The sequence below is a fragment of the Lontra canadensis genome, unplaced genomic scaffold (genome assembly GCF_010015895.1).
Source record: "Lontra canadensis isolate GAN:19392208 unplaced genomic scaffold, GSC_riverotter_1.0 scaffold13, whole genome shotgun sequence".
In the NCBI taxonomy this organism is placed as follows: domain Eukaryota; kingdom Metazoa; phylum Chordata; class Mammalia; order Carnivora; family Mustelidae; genus Lontra; species Lontra canadensis.
Window position 1 is genome coordinate 3,550,912 of NW_022631007.1, and position 17,883 is coordinate 3,568,794.

Genomic DNA, 17,883 nt, shown 5'->3' on the forward strand with positions numbered 1-17,883 from the left:
TCCTCTGGGTTATAATTACCATATAACTTTGTTCATACTTTAATGATTCCTTTTGTGAGCTCAAAGGCCTGATTTTATCAAGTAGGCTCATTATACCAGTATAATCATATTACACCATAATTTTTTTGATAAGTGCCTTTTCAATTTTAATACAAAGGTATATTAAAATTTAGCTTACATCAAATAGTCTTACAAACTAGGTTATAAATTCATCCATAGATGTATTTATGAGTTTCTTTAAATAGGAATCGTGATTTGTTTTGTCTTTTCAATCTCCCCAGCCCTGGGAACTAGAGCAGATGCTATGAATTCACTGAAACCCTAACCACTCTTGATATTTTTCCACTTACAAGGGACCATCCATGTTATATTATCAGCAAACTACAAAGAGTAAAACACACATTATAGAATTTAGTATTTAACTCAATTACAGCTGAAAACCAGTGAACCGATCATACTTAAGGCATAAAGAATTATTCATGCGCTTCGTAACAACCTAGCATAAATAGTAAGCAATGATTTGATTCCATTCAATAAACATATCCAGCAGGTTGGCAATGAGCAAAATAAAGCTGGAAACACAAAAATAACCAAGTCACTGTCCTTATCTTCCAGAAACTTAAATTATGGAGGACAGAGACAAGTTTAAAACAGTTATAAAATTATATGGGTAAGGCTCGGGGCTCCTGGGTGGCTCAGTGAGTTAAGATCTCTGCCTTCAGCTCAGGTCATGGTCCCAGGGTCCTGGGATCGAGCCCCTCATCGGGCTCCCTGCTCAGCAGGGAGCCTACCTCCCTTCCTCTCTCTCTGCCTACCTCTCTGCCTACTTGTGATCTCTGTCTATTAAATAAATAAATAAAAATCTTTAAAAAAAAATTATATGGGCAAGGCTGATGTTCCAGATCTCTTGGGATAGTAACTATAAAAGAACATTCTCACTTTGTTTTACACCCAGCCTCTTAGAATGCAAGTACGCCTACAGCTTAACCCCAAGAAGTGGAGCCTTTGACTAGACTCCGCTTATCCAAATGTCCCTGGGAATTCTTGGAAGCTGACTACCTCTCACATAAATCTCACTTGTCATCTCAGGCAACCCTCTTGACTTTGGACGGCTGCTGTTCATGACACCTCTTAACCAAACCATATCGGTAAATGGTGTTTGCTTGGGGACACCCTTCTCCCAGCTTGGGCATGGACCCGTCCCTTAATGCCCTAGGATGACAGCTAAGGGCTGACTTTTATAGAGTTGGAAACAACAGGAAGATATTGCAAAATAGAGCACTTGAACCTAGCTACCTTTTGTGGGCCCTCCCAAATCCCTCTCCAGACTTTCCACCTCCCACTCCATGTAGCAGGGGCTATATGGGCCCATATGCTTGGTTCCTGTGCCCTCTGGTTTCCAACTGGATTCAGCCAATGGGAACCAGCCCCCAAGTAAGAGTTGGGAGAGGGGGGAAATGCAGCCAGGATATTTTTCCCTTGGCTCCCTCCCCTTGTAGTTGCCTCTGGATGTCTGTGTACTTTCAAAAGTTGTCACTCTTAGAGCCAACTGCTCTAAACGACACTCTTTCCAGGGTCCAGTAAGTTCTCCCTTCCCACTCCATAGCAGGTCTCCTTCCCAGTGTTCCACATAATCTCTTATGATTGCCCTATACCCCTCCAACTTTATAGATAGTCTCCTTATTAAAAGTCCTTCTCTAGGGGTTCCTGGGTGGCTCAGTTGGCTGGCTGGCTGACTCTTGATTTCAGCTCAGGTGAAGACCCCAGAGTCATGGAATGGAGCCCCATATGGGGCTCCACACTCAGTGTTGAATCTATTTGAGATTCTCTCCTGCTCCCTCTTCCCCTCCTCCCATTCAGCTTCTACGCACTCTTTCTCTCAAATAAATAAATAAAATCTTCAAAAAAAAAAAAAAAAAAAAACCTTCTCTAAATTTCCAAATTCAAGTGTAGCATCTGTTTTCTGTTGACAAATACAAAATCATGATTGCCTGAGAGCACAGCACTCCCAGACCCTCATGTTTCCATGCTGGCTCCCAACCTGCCACTGTGCTTTTAAGAACAGTTTACTTCCTTTGAGCATGCTTCTACTGTTCCAACCCAGAAAGAAGTCATTGGTTTCCTACAAATAAATATAATATGCAAACATAAAACTGCACCTACAAAGATAGCCTTTCACATCCTCCTACAAAGCCACTTCATTTCCCATGATCTGTACCTACAACTACGTGTTCTTTACGCCATCCCACAGAGGATATCTGCTCTCCTTTACATAACCAAGAGCCCCATGAGAATGTGTTTGGGAAGGTGGGATAGGTACAGTTTGTCTGAAAGGAGAATTTAAACTTGGAGCATCAAAAAGAAAAGGAAGAAAAGCATTTCTTTCCCCTTTTTGCCCCTCAAGGTTGAACACAGAGATCTGGGGGCCTGTCCCCAGCTGAGCACCCAATTACACACATTTGGATAATTACTAACAATGGGTTGTCCCTGTCAGCCTGTAATGAAAGGCAGGGCAGCTTCCAGACCTCCAACAAAGAGCTCTCCACTTATGAAAATGCAGCTGGGCCACTAAGTGTTGGCATCACGCCCCTACCAAGCTTTGGGGGTCTGCTTAGAAAGACAATAATCAGGGGCACCTGGGGAGCTCAGTCGGTTGAGTGTCTGCCTTCGGCTTTGGGTCATGATCCCAGGGTCCTAGGATTGAGTCCCAGGTCAGGCTGGGGAGCCCGCTTGTCCCTCTCCCACCTGCTCTTGCTATCTAAGTAAATAAAATCTTAAAAAGAAAAAAAAGGCGATAATCATAGATATGTGTTCCTTCTCCTCTGAGATTCTTATCGGGCCTTTTAGGTGGGAAGTCTCTCAATCCATTTTTAAGAAAAAAATAATTGCCCCATTTAACCTAATCTCATATTCTTTGAACTCTATAAACTAGGGATTCCCAGAAGGCTCTGGCTGTGGAACAGACTTACTGGGGAATTTGAGAGGCCCAGCCCCTGACTGACCTCCCTGGTTTCTTTCATCTGGCAGCCCCGCAGCTAGCATCATATATACGTGGAACTGACTTGCTCCCTGGCACCACATCTGCCCCATAACTTCCTGTTTATCCTTAGATATTCTGCTCCAGGTTCACTTCCTCTGGATTGTGTTCCAATGCCAGGAGGAGTCGTGCCCTCTCTCCTTGTGTTTCCATACGAACTTTTCCTTACCTATCGCTTTGTCTCCCAACACGTTGTTCACTGATCCAGCTCATTCAGAGTTGGGGTCCTTTAGCAACAGGATTTGTCTCACCTTCCACTGAAGACCCACTGCCCAACACACAGAAGGAGCTCAATAAGTATCCAACGAATTAATGAATTAGGAAATAGAAACCATTGCCCACCTCCCTCACTCCACAAGTAGTAAAAGGAGCTGCCATTTGTGGGGATTCTGTTCAAAGCTCAGGAGCCTGGCTTCATGGAGTGGGGAGGGGGAACCAGATGAGCAAGGTCAAAAGAAAGTTGTGTTTTCAGTCCCATGATTAAAACTCTCCTGAATGCCACAGGATCACAAGAGCCTGGGGCATGAGATGTCAACACACCAGTTGGGAAAAGCCCAAGCACTGCTGACTTTTGTGTGGTAGGGCTTTGTAGATTTCCAGCTGGAGATATGATGTAGTCATAACGCACTGCCAATCCAACCGTAATTCCACAGATTTCCCCCTTGTGCAGCATCGCTGACATGCTGCCTCTCCGCATCTTTCCCTCTGGCTCAAGAACAGTGGAAGATCAGGCTAAGGAGACTCCAAATGCCGAAGTGACCTCTCCTCTCAGCTGTGCTGTGGTGAATGACCCTGACCACAACTTCAAGCCCAGAAAACACATTTACCAGTTCCCTGGTCAAGTGTGGCCCAGGCTTTAATCCAGCCAAGGCTTCTCTTTGAGCTCTTGCTTCATTAATCCTCCCCGTGCCCATCTCTCTGGATTCAGAGTCACAGGTCTGGGTTGGTCCAGACACCGGCGTTTTTTATAATTAGTTAGTTTATAATTAGAACCAGTGCTCTCAGAAATCACCCAACCGGTTCTTCCCCTGCCTTGTGCCATCTGCATCAGTCAGAAACACCAGAGAGATGGCTTCAAGCAACTCATCAGGGCCCCCTGCATCCCACTCCTTCCCTAAGGCTTTGTATTAATCCAATCTCAAGACAATCTGTGGTCCTTGGGTCTTACCTTAGACACCTAGCCTGTGCCCTACCCAGATTGCAATTGATCATTGCAATATCAAATTTTTTCAATCCAATTCACACACCCTTGAGGTTGAACTCCTTTAGAAGATCATGTCAGGACAGTACAAGAGAGGCACTCTTCATTCATTCATTTATTAAACAGGCAGGTACTGAGTACTCATTATGGGTCAGACATAGTGCGAGGCTCTTGGGATACAATGGTCAGTGATACCGAAGAGTGGAGCTGTGAGAGAGAGAGAGTAGCTTATATCACCAGCATTTGACAAGAAGCCTGAGCCCAAATCTGTTTTTTCCCTTTCTCTCACATATCAACCAACACTGACTCCAGACCCATGAGTGCTTGCCTAGGGCTGAGGCTGGCCTTATGGATCACTGCACAAACATTGCCACTTGTCACTTGCTCTACTGCTCAGTGTCTGACACCAGCTCTCCTTATCCATAAATAATTCAACACCAAAAATCATTTATTTACTCAGAATGATTGAGGCCCAAGCCTTCGTCCCCAAATAGATTTCCTTTCAAAAGACATCTTGGTTCTGGTTCCATGTGGTAATTGTGTAGTTTCAGGATTGAGTCTTCCATGGCATGTGTGCACAAAGGACATCAATTAATCCATCCCCTCCCTCATTTGAGACTCTTTATAAACCCACAGCCATGAGCCATTGGTTCTGTTGCCAACACTAATGAAGATCCCTCTTAACGTAGGATGTTCCCCAAATAACCGAGTGTGTGTGAATATATCTTTCCAAGAGGGACCCAAAAAATATGTTTGTGTCCATCACAGATGTGAAGTGATATGTATTCCTAGGAAAATGGCCCAGGAAGGAATGACTCAGCAATTGACATTAGTATATCCGTGATTTAATAATTTTAAGTTCTAATTTTCAGTTTTCACTTTTAAGTTTTCAAATTAAATTTTATAACTATATGGACAAAGGAGAGTGATTAGATACAAACCAAAAAAAAATCAGGGAAAAATTGATCTACAGAGATTTTCAATATGAGAAATATGAACTGAGCAAGAGATCTCAGAGACATGCAGAAATAAGGGCAGAAAGAAATACATCAACAAGAGATGTGAGCTGTGCGCTGAGTGGCTTAGTCAGGTTAAGTATCTGTCTTCAGCTCAGGTCATGATCCCAAGATTCTGGGATGGAGCCTTTTGTTGGGCTGCCTGCTCAGAAGCTGCTTCTCCGTCTGCCGCTACCCTCCTCATCTCATGCATGGGCTCTCTCTCTAATAAAATCTTTAGAAAAGAGAGAAAGAGACGGATGAGCCACACACACATATGTGCCAAATTCTGAGACTGGGAAGGGAGGGAAAGTGACATGAAAGACAGTTCTGTTGTGTAATCCCAGCTCCTGGAAGCATTGCTCTCATACTGAGAGTGAATTCTGTTTTGTAATACCTGCTTTCAACTTGAGTTTAGCATGAGGGTAGCTTGATATAATGAAGAGTCACCAGCAGGATTTGGAAAGGTAAATGAAGGCAGGTTCTGCCATCAGGCTGAGTGGAACTCAAAGCCTGCTTCTACTATTTCTGACTGTGTATGACCTCGGCCCAACTAATGAACAACTCTGGACCTCAGTCCATTTATGTGTCATTTGGGGCTAATAATCCCCACCTCACAGGATTTCGTGAGGACTAAACAAGATGACAAAAGTGTTTGGTAAGAATTACCTTCCTTTCCTCTTCCTAAAATATTTTTGGAATAGCTAATTGTTGGAAAAAGAGCAAGAACATCTAACACATTTAAAGAACTTGGACATTTTGCATACCATACTTCATGTCCTTAGGGTTTTAAGAAGACATGCCTTAGATCAGCACTGATGAGCAGAACTTTCTGCAATGAAGGAGATGTTCCAGATCTACATGCCTGATACCACAGTTTCTGCCCTCATGTGCTTATTGCCCCCTTGAGATGCCATTAGTTCACCTGTGGGACCGACTTCGTAGTTTTATTTCTAGTTATTATATTTTTTAAAGATTTTATTTATTTATTTGACACAGAGAGAGAGAGAGATCACAAGTAGGCAGAGAGGCAGGCAGAGAGAGAGGGAGAAGCAGGCTCCCCGTGGAGCAGAGAGCCCGATGTGGGGCTTGATCCCAGCACCCTGAGATCATGACCTGAGCTGAAGGCAGAGGCTTAACACACTGAGCCACCCAGGTGCCCCGAGTTATTATAAATTTAAATAGCCATGTGTGGCTATCTGCTTACTCAATTGGACAGCACTCCTTCACATCTTCCTGGGTCTTTGACCATCAGGTTCTCCTGCCTTGGGGAGGCAGAAGAGTAAGTTGAAGCATGTAGACTCTGGAATCAGTCTGCCTGGAATGAAACCCCAGCTCACCACTGGCAGAGCTCACGTAAGCACATTATGCCTTGGTTTCTTCATCCGTGAAAGGGGAATGTCAATGACAACAACCGTGCCTCATAGAAGATGTTGGGAGGAATAAATGGGTTAAGGCAAGGAAGGGCACTGTGATTATTTACTCGATAAAAACAGTCCTTGTGCTTTATTGCAACTGTGCATTTACCCCCCTGGAATACCCACTAGGCTATAAGCATTGTCATAACACCAGTGCCAAAGACCATACCTGGTACAATTAGACTCTCAAAAAATAAGTGTTTAAAAAAGTATTGTAGGGACAGAGGAAGGGAGGGAGGGAAGTGGAGAAGGATGGGGAGAAAGAGGAGGAAGAAAGAATAAATGATGTAGGCAGTCATGTTTTCCATGAGAAGTGAAGAAAGCCTCTAAAATAAAGCAAATGACAGAATATGAACGCTTTCAATAAAAATTTCAGTAGAGATGACCACTGAAGATGAAGACAGAGAAGGTCCTCTGGGGGAAGACATACTCCCAAGATGACAGTGAAGGGATTTGATAGCTCAGAGAACCACGGAGAGAGAAAGATGGACTTAGGGGTCTTGTCAATACCACATCTACAAAAATAAAACCTTCCATCATTTAAAATTGTGTTCAACCAAGCTTCTTCAAGAGAACACAGTTTTGGACTGTGTGACCCTATCTGTGGAGGTTACAGTCTAATTCAAAAGGCCCCGTTGGCAACGAAGAATGTGTTTGTAGGTTTTCTATTCGTAAGTTTTTATTAATGCTACGTGCACCAGTTCCCCCCAAAAAGCAGTGTTGGGCAAGTTTTCATAACTGTTTATTCATTATAAATAGTAAATATTTACTGCACTTTTTACATGAAAGACATTTTTACAACACATTGTTGTTGGTTGAGACCGCAACACAGAGAAAGCACTTCTCTTGACCCATCACCCTCTATGACCAACGCATGAACTAAACTGGAACTACGTCTAGTCTCACTACCCCACTACGTCATCGTTCTTAACTCTAAAGGGAATGTACTTGTGCCTACCTCGTTCATGGTTCCAAGAAGAGAAAGAAATAAATAACACTGCCTTCCACCCTCTCATTCCTCTTAACAGCTCGAAAAAAACAAATTTATTGACATTCTAAAATGTCACCACACAAACGTATGTAAACCTCGGTTCCTATAATCTTTCCATATTGGATATCCTTGTATAATTTAAAAGTACACGAGAGCCATGTGGACATTTCTGCTCTTGCCCTGCCTTTCATAGAAAAGAGAAGAATGTAAACGTCGTCATTGTAAAAGCATGATTCTCGAACACGGTCTCTAGTCAAAGGGAGCAAGCCGGGTGTTGGTTGTCCATTAAATGGCGAACATCATGCATTCTACCGCAATGAATCATGGGCTGCGAAAATAAAGCACCTGCAAAAATATAGTTCTGGTTCTGTTTCTACGGCCCTGGCCATTGCCAAAGCATCCGTGAGGTACACAGTATTGCACACCGATAAGCAGCTGTGGGAATGCTCGTCACTTCCTCTCCACCGCACTTCCTTCTCCCCACCCCGGCCAGGTTGGCTTCAAAATGAAAATGAGCTGGGAAAATGTCCCATACCTCTTCCCACACCGAGAAAGAAAACAAGCTTTTTCTCCCTGTTATCCCATATCCTGTTCACAAGGCTGTCCGCCCCGGGACCTTTATTGACAACTGGGTTACAAATGAGGACAAGATCACAAATAATTTATTTGGGAGGTCCTTTACATCTAGTCTAACTTCCTAAAAAATGGTGCCATTTATTTTTATATCAATTTCCAGTGTGTAGAAAAGTCAAGGATTCCTCCATTCCTGCTTCGTTACGGGAGCAGTTTCAAAATTGTGTAAGTGTCAGCATTAAGCATCAAACCTTTATAGTTTAGAGTACTCTCCGGCTATATTTTAGAACATTCTGCTTGCCTGAACCAGTCCAGATAAATCTCACACGCAGAGACACACACGCACACGCGCACGTGCACACAACTGGAATGTTTTGGCTCCTTGATCATCAGCGCTGAAGAGCTGGGGTATTTGATATGTAGCCATGTTAAATCATTGCCTTCAAATGTTGCATTTGTCTTTTCACTGTTCCAGGTCCTTCCTTTCTTCCACTGCTTTTGTCCAATATGTTCAAAAGAATTTGAAACCAACTACTGGAGAAAAAAAAAAAATCAATCACTCTTCTTCATGTCCTGGTGAGACTGCCCCCCAAAAAGGTGATTTTTTTTTTTTCTGAAAGGATTCTTCATGTGTAGGCTGTGGAGACCAGAAACAGGGCCAGTTTTAGCTCCAAGTGGACAGTTCACTTATGCGATATCTGGCTTGAGATAATGAAAGGCACCTGTAAGGAAACACACGTAGCTTTTTAGGTCATGCTGGGACAATTCACAGCAAGGGGCAAAATCAGCTACAGGCTGACAATGTCATATTTAATACCATGGTATCAAAGGATCGAGACTAATATTTTTATTACAGAGACAAGTTTGACACAAGTCTGTGTCCTTGGGATTATACCCCATATGATCCTTGAGCTGACCTCATTAAGAACATGTGTTTCTAATCCCAGGGGTTATTTCATTTCGGCCAACCCTCGTGTTTCACCTAGTGGCAATCAGCCTTCACGTCGCGGCAATTAATAACCGCAAGATATTGTTGACATCACTTAAGAAAATAACGATATAAGAGAGCCCTTGCTGGAACAGTCGGTGGGCTTTGCCAAAAACGGATACTGGGATGTCAGGCCTAATCACGCTGCCTCCGCCTCCACCGCCACCGCCGCCGCCCCTTTCTTAAGGAAGGGTAGAGATTTTTCATCCTGTCAGGAGTAATTAGCCCCAGAGAGACCAAGGCTTACTTTGTCCATACTGCCCATATTGGTAGCCTGTGACAGGGTCCATACTGTAGCCCGTGGTGCTATAGGTAGGTGGACAGTAGGACTGAGATGTTGGCAGACTGTCCAAGCTCTTCATATGGTCTAGTCTCTGACTGCAGCTGGCCGACACCGTGGTGGTAGGTTCCAGGCCCCCGGTGAGAGGGGAGAGAGCATAATCGGTCTGGGGCTGATGGGGTACGCCACCGTGGTTGGTCAGGAGTCCCATTACCTAAAATAAACAGGCAGATTGGGAGGAAGTAAGAATGCAGAGAGGACCAGATCATAGCTGAGAGCTGAAAGGATAACTGGGAAAGTCCCATTTTTATTTCTTCGGAAATCTGCTGGGACAGAAGACACTGACCAAAACGCCAAGGGACACAGCCCCGCACCATGCCCAGTGATAACATCTGACTATGGCTTCAGAAAAAGGAAAGGCGGGGAGGGAAAAGGAAAAGAGGTCGAAAGAGAGCCTCACCACGCTTCTAGAGATAAAATGAGACTAGGATTTCAAAGGAGGGAAAAGGAAGGAAGGACAGAAGGATGGAGGGAGAAATTATATCTGCTCATATAGAACAATGGCTAATCATATATTACAGCTGGAAGTTCCACATGTGATTTTAAACATTCACTTACATATTTTTTTTTAAATTCAATGGATTAAAATAAAGTTCTTTTTGTGTATTTTAAGATACCTACGTCTATTCTCAGAGTGTTCCCTCCAAGAAAGTTCCTCTCCCTATCTTGGCCATCCTTAAGTAATCACAGATAGTTACTCCCTCCCTGATGCTCCTGAGTGCTTTCCTCATCCCTCCCACTGTGCAGTCATGACTTTGATCACCTACTTTGAATTGTGAGAGTTTTGAGGTCAATAACCTACTCACCTTTATATTCCTAGCACCTACCTTCGTACTTGACACATACTTAGTACTGAAGGAAGGAAGGAGGGAGGGAGAGGGGAAGGAAGGGAAGAAGGGAAGGGAGGGAGGGAGGGAAGGATGGACAGAGGAAAAGAGGGAAGAAAGGTGGGAGGAAGGAAGGGAAGGGCAGAGAAGGGCAGGGAAGGGAGAAGGGAGGAAGGGAGGAAGGAAGGAAGGAAGGAAGGAAGGAGTGGTGAACAATTTTCCAAGTAACTGCCTCCATTCCCTGCCTTTTCATTTCTTATCTAAATATTTCATATATAAGAAGGTGTTAAAAGGAAAGAAAAACCTGAAATGCAAGCATGTTCTAAAAACTCTGTTCAATTTTGTAAAGAACCCTGGAGAGCGAGAGAACTTAAAAAACAAAAAACAAAACAAAACAAAACAAAACCACAACCACCTTGTGATTAACAGAACAACTTTCAGATCGCAGGGAAGTGTTTCGCAAACTCAAGCTCACTGACCCTTACAGCTCCTGGAGATGGAAGTTAAGTGGCTAATTAATTTGGCAGCTGGAAAACTGCCACCGGAGAATGGGAGTGACTCTTCTCAACTTCGAACCATTCAGCGTCAGGAGTCAAGAAACAATTGCAGAAGAAATTAAGTACTCTGTGAAGAGCCTGTTGATCAAGTATTTCAGCATGTGGGGGGGGTGGGGGGGCCATAACCGCACATGTGGCCAGCATCTTCCTGCTGCTTTTGAGGGAGTTTGAAGCATATAGGGGTTAAAGTTATAAAGAAAAGCAAGAGGAGAGGGTAGCAGTGAGCCCCGAGCCGTGACTCTGGCCTCACGCTGTCTACCGAGGCAATTCAGGCCACAGAATCCTGGATGGAGGGCTCCCAGCAAGGTGGGAGAGAGGGACTAGTCTTGCATCCCAGAAAAGACAAATTAGATTCCAAAATCAAATGCTCCCATCTAAACCAAATCTTCTTGAAATGCAGCTTTAAACTGATGTATGTTCAATTAGCCCCAACCAACAAAAGTGGGGGCAGATCTGCTTAACCAGTTTCTATAGGGGACCCTTTCTTTCTCTATTTTAACAAGGTACCAGTTTCCCCCACCTTTCTCCTGAAGAGCTATTCTGTGTTTTCTCGCCTGCCTTTTCATTTGAGTTGTATGTGTGAGCATGTGGGAAGCCGGGGCAGGGGAGGGGGGTTGTTGGGGGGAGGTTAGAAAGCAAGACGGCAATACCCAAATTTTTAAAGATGTTCTAGGGAATCTAAATTTTCTTGAGTTATGTGGTGTGGTGAAATCGCTTTTTTAAAAGCCTTAAAAACTACTTATATTCTAAAAAAAAAAAATCATGTGTGACAGAGTGTCATTTTATTTTACTGGGGATTTGGGAAAAGTGAGAGTCACAAAACAAAGAGCCTGTAGATTCTTGGAGTTCTAGGAGGGCGGGCAGTCATCAGGACGTGGGGCTCTAATGGGTCCCCCCACGCTGTTTATAGTAAGTTAATTACTTCATTTTCTTATTTAAGAACCTTGAACATAAACCAGAATGCATTTAAATTATTTCGTGAATGTTCTTCCACCTCCATGTTTGTTTTCTTTTCTTGCCTTTGAGTTTGTATAGATGATTTTATAGTACATATATCTGGAAATGTTTTTTAAATGTTACTGATGTACTCATGTGTTAAATATTTTATTTCAGCCAAATTATGCAGCCATGTCTACTAGAAGAAAAGGATCTAAAATAGAGGTTGTTCAGTGCCAAGCCTACCCTTTCAAATCAGGGCTCTTTGTGTACTGGCCTGATGAACAAGAATGGATGGGGGAAATAAAAATATGACAAATGTGACCATGGCAATGAGAGGGGGGATAATGACCTGGGCACAAATATTTTATTGTAAACCGTGCTAAGTAAAAACAAACACTTAGCAAAAGCAATTTGGTAATTCTATTAATCCCGAAAAGAAAAAAAGGCCAATGGAACTGGACAAAATGGAATTATATTTAAATTAATAGCACCCTTCCTGAAAATACTTACTTGAAACCCAGTTAATGTTATATTCTTTTAAGGGAGAAATGGAATATTCGATACACAATTATTGTTGAAGAGCGAGAACAACTGTTATTCAGAACATGCACACTTTCTCATGAGCTACATGTACATTTTTGTGATAAATGTATTTTTTTAATCCTCTGCCATATATTTCTTGTTTGCATTAACTTTGAAAGCAGTAATAATTTTGTCCCTGGGAGAAAACCACGAAGATCCTTAAAGAGAAGAAATGAGTCCTTCCTCCAAGCCAAATTCAGCTGATGATTCATGGCACAACTTTGTGCGGTTGCTGAATTAGAAAATACTTGAGAACAAGATTTAAATCTAAGACCTAGAAATACATCTCCAGGAGGATGGAGAAGATGCAGTAGGATTTGCCAGAGTCAGATTCCAGGGCAAAAAGAAAGATAGTCCCTTAAGGTTCCAGGACACATTGTCCTGAAGACATCGCAGAGCATGACCCAATGAGGAGGGATGGCTGCTGAGCAAATGGAACAGGAGGAATCCCTTTGGGGTCTTCCTTTCAGTATTCCCCGTACCCCACACAAAAAGCCAGTGACAGTTTCCACCTGAGCAAGAGCCCTTAGCTCAGCAGCCCAGTACCTGCAGTGGCTAACATGAAAACCGAAAAAGACCAAGGACCAACCAACTTTGCTCCCTTTGACTTCCCTGATAGAGCCCAAGAGACAGACATTCTCCCACAAGTTCTTATGTCCACTGTGGTGGTCACATATTGTCCTGTGATTTCTTTCTCAAGATTATATAAGGATGGGCAAGAGGCACTAATATTTTCCTACACTAATAGTTTCCTAATTTCCCGAAATGGAAATTAACAAATAATTAGAAACTAACATGATTTATTCTAATGTGTCACATGGAGAAAACTTGAGAATACATCTTTTTAATAACTTCTAATTTAAAAAATGAAAAGGAAATCTGCATTGGAAAATAAAATAGCAAATATATCAATATAAAACGGATTACTTTCCTCTAACATAATTTAAAACCTCAAGTCTCTATGGAAGGGTCCCATTACACTTTTATGTACATTTCTCTAAAAGCTATTTTGTATTTCATGTGGTTCAAGGGAAACTATGGAAATTTCTTTTTGCTACACAAAGAGGTTGGTAAATGAACTTCTTAGAACTCCCCCAATATGGTTATGGAATGTCTTCCAGTCATATTTTCCTTCTAAGAATATTGTCCCAATTTCTTTTATACATGCTTTTCCTACAGCAATTTGTCATTCAAAGCCTAAAATAAAATCTTCATTTGTTGCAAAATGGGGTATGTTTCCCCCCTCATAAACCATTAGTAAGCTGTTTCTACAACAGACTGGCATTTTTGGGGGGGAGGGGGGCATTGAGGGAACCATAACTGCCTGGTTTTCACAAACAATTTCAAAGAAAAATAAACTCAGGGCTAATGATTTCTGTCTACAGAATACCGACCACACTCTTACTAAATGCCAGATAATCAGTCCAGGAGATGCAATGACCAGGAAGAATTTTCCTGTAATAAAGATCTCTGTTCTGTCCCACTGGGAACGGATGTAGGAGGAAGATTTCACACTGAGTACAACTCCTAGGTAAGGCATCTGAAAAAAACACTATTAAGCGTCTTTCTAAATCACTACCTCCAAAAACACTTCCCAGACACTGTTTCTAAATTGCTTTATGGGTAACCTTTTTAAAAAATCCAAAGCCTTGGAATCGTGTGCCAACACCAACACGTGCTCTGATCCTTCCGTCCTTCGAATTATTAGAGACACTTTCGAAAGATCTCTTTAAGGTCATTCTCAAGTTTCAGAATTCCAAATAGGTCGTTTATATCTTGATTGGAAGATTATATGGTTCAGGGGGGAAAAAATTTCATTACAATTGCTTCATGCCATATTTCTCTTGAATTAATTTTCCTATTGGGAGATTAAATATAAAAGACAAAAATTATGGGCCAAATGAAGATTTATGTTTAAACCAATGAGTCTGGAAAATATTTGTTTTAGCCTAAGTGTTATGGTTTTGCCATCAGCTCACCAGAAATCTCAAACAATTTGGCTAATTACAGCGTACATCTTGGTGCTTCTTTTTTCCGTAGTAGGTATCCCGATTCATGTCTTTACTTTCTTTTTTGTTCTTAAGTCATCAGACGTTCTTGTGATTTAACATTCAATGATATACATTTCTGTATGTTTTAGAAAACATGGCTGTGAAATAAAGCTATGTATGATATAAAGGGTTTGTTGTGCTTTTTTTTTTTTTAAGCTTCTACCTTCACCTCCAAAACTATATATACTGACTGCATGTATTTTTAATTTGGATAATGTATTTTCAAAACCAAACAAAAATACTCGAATGTCTAAATGGTTTTGGTTTTTGGTTTTTGGTTTTGTTTTGCGGGGTTTTTGTTGTTTTTTGTTTTGTTTTGTTTTTTTGTTTTGCTAACACAGATGCTGCAGGAGTCGTCTGTCTGATGGTTAAATTTCAGTGACTGTATCTTAGAGTCTGGAAAAGCCTAAATTTGAACAACGGAGAACCAGAACGTTGCCTTCAGATTCAAATGCCTTAGGAATGATCCTGCAGTTGATTAGAATCTAAATAATTAGATTTTTGGCCCTGTCTGTTTAAAAGCTGTAAGAGGGAAGTTGCCTGAGGGCAGAAGTTTCTTTAAGGTAAGTATGGTGACCTTCTCACCCACACCCACAGTTATGGGGAGGACATGCCTGACCTTTCTTTACCTAACCAGATAGAAAACCAGTGTTTGTAAAATGTCCAGCCAAACACATCCGTATTCTTTTATTTTACTCTTTAGCTTACATTTTGCAAGTAGCTATGTTTAATGCATGATTCAAGAGTATGAGTGCCAGACAAGTGCGGCTCATATGCTATGGGGGCTTCTAAGTTTTATTTGTAAAGAACATAGTCAGTACTGTTTCAGATCAACTCTGAGTGACAGATGCGATTTAATCTCCAGCCCTATGACCAATCACAGAATAACTTCTATTTCCTCAATTCTTTAGAGTACCTATTTCTCAATAGAGCTAAGCTGTTAAACTGACAGCAATATTCTTTAGGCACTGCTGACTAAAACATAAATCCAGGCAAAGACTCAGCATAGAAATGGCTTGCAATAATGACATGTACACACACATGCACACACACATACACACACACATACATCTTGTTTACTTCTAGCCAATGATGATCCTGTCCATCTATTATCAATAAAATAGAGCCCATTAAGAAAGAGCTTATTCCACCCAAATGAAAAAGGTGCCAGTTGGTATTTGACTGTTAGAACCACCATGGGTCATAATAAAATTCTCATATGTTTTAATTCATTTACGCATGCCTGCATTTAATATGCTTTGTGACCATGTCTACAATTAATATGATTTATGAGAAAAGAACATGTGCAATATTGGGGGTGGAGGGGTAGAGCATCCACTTTTCTTCTTCTATGAATGAAAAATACAACAAAATGGCTCAAGGAAAACCGTTGGCTGTTAGCATATTGAGATGGACTGACAGAGCCCTGAGTAAACTTGAGGGAGTTAATGATATCCTCTTATCTGACCCTGACACATTTGCAGCATGTAATTTACAGAAGCTCTGTCCAGGGAATCTTGACAAATGCTCCTAACGATGTCAGGGCAATGTTCCATTCTAATGTAAAACAGATGTGGGTCAGATACCCTCATTCATCACTTAACACAGAGAGTCTCAAACTCTCTCTGGGAGGAATGGCATTACCTGCTGTTAACTCTTCCCACCACCCCAGCAGTCCTCCAAAAGGTAAGCACTCAAACCCATCACCACTTCAAAAACCTGTCTGAACACGTGACTGTGGAAAATCAAACATATATCTTGCTTTAATTTCATGACGACTTCGAGACATGTTTGCTAAATATTAATTGACCCTCTGGGACCTGGGATTCCAAATCTAGAAAGGGAAAAGCTTTACACTTGGGCATCCCACAGTACTTCAGGGAGATGGATTAAAACTTCGTCGCTGATTGCCCATACGGGAAACCTGCATTCAGGGAACGGTGGCGTTGAGTCACTGTCGCGTGACCACTCATAATGCAGCCCCTTAACTGGCCAACTCTGTCTAAGATTCACGCACACACACACAAGCTTATAATAAATTAAAAGTCCACGTTGGCTTTCAGAAAGAAGGGCTAAACTCCACCCCTTTGAAACAAAAGATGTTGGGCAACACTGTATTCTCTTACCCCTGAAATTTTCCCTTCAGCCAACATTCTACCAACACCAAGGACAGACACTCCAGCCTACTAAGGGAGGACAACAGTGGCCCATCGCAACAAGGAAATCTCTTCTTTCTTCCAGGCCAGGTGTGAGGTAGGCAAATATTTCCATGGCTGCCAAAGTCAAGGTCATAAGATGCCATCTACAAATGCTTAAGGTTACAGAAGAGAAGCTTACCTGTCCTTCTCTTCATGGGAAAGAAGGTATGTTCTCAGGGTAGAGGAAGACGTCAAGTGATTAAGACCAAGTGATACTAATTTAATGAGTAGATGTCGAAAAGGCTATTTCTATTAACCACGGGAAAGCAGAGGACAGCCTTGCAGAAGTCTAAGAATGAATATATCCTCCAGGAAATGTGTTCTGGCCTGTTTCACAGGCTTTGTGGTAAGGCAGAACAAGCATCCATCCAAGATGCATGGAAATTTGTAGTAACTCTACAGATATGGGACGTCTGAGAATACAGTCTTCCAAGAACAAGAAGCTATTACCCCACTAAGCTAAGATCCTGTGTACCTCGATTCTCTCCCTTACCCAATTCCAGGGACACTGAGCCAATAAAGATGTCGTGTTGCTTTTCTGCCTGCAAATTTATTTATGTCCTTGATCACAAATTGGGCAGCGGCTGTGTCTCCTATCGCACAGGAAACTGATGTTTATGCTGGAAACACCTAGGGCCCACAGTGAAACCACTTATAGAGTTTTTAAGCTACAGAAACCACATCTGCTCCTACAGGTCTTGACAAAGTAGTGTCTTTGTAATTTAGTGATTAAAAGAATAGTCCCCAACTGATAACTCAAAGTTGTTTGGTCAGATTGTCCCTTACTTTCTAAGACCTTTCCACTGTACCTGTTGTCTTAGCTACCTCTACTCTTCACTGAAGAGGGAAGCTTAGCATTTGTCAGATTCGCTTACCTTTGACGTATCCAGTACTATGAAGCTGTAGATATTTTAAAATGTGCCCATGTCAATATTGTATTTCAGTAAGTCCAAATAAGAATAAGGAAAGGAGGGGCGCCTGGGTGGGTCAGTGGGTTAAAGCCTCTGCCTTTGGCTCGGGTCATGGGTCCTGGGATCGAGCCCCGCATCGGACTCCCTGCTCAGCGGGAAGCCTGCTTCCTCCTCTCTCTCTCTCTGCCTGCCTCTCTGCCTACTTGTGATCTGTCTGTCAAATAAATAAATAAATAAAATCTTAAAAAAAAAAAAAAGAATAAGGAAAGGAAACC

The 17,883-nt window shown here is 42.1% G+C and overlaps 1 protein-coding gene across 2 annotated transcripts in view; it reads right to left on the reverse strand.

Annotated features, from left to right (window-relative positions):
* Window positions 1-8,466: 8,466 nt before the first annotated feature.
* The window catches only part of PAX3 (paired box 3), a 97,078-nt gene continuing 87,661 nt past the window's right edge, over window positions 8,467-17,883 (reverse strand). For both annotated transcript variants that reach the window (XM_032857321.1, XM_032857320.1), the window contains exons 8-9: window positions 9,451-9,697; window positions 8,467-8,937 (exon numbers count right to left, since the gene is read on the reverse strand). In XM_032857321.1, the coding sequence (XP_032713212.1) occupies window positions 8,903-8,937; window positions 9,451-9,697 (282 nt within the window). In that variant the 3' untranslated portion in view covers window positions 8,467-8,902. The remainder of the gene's footprint in view (window positions 8,938-9,450; window positions 9,698-17,883) is intronic.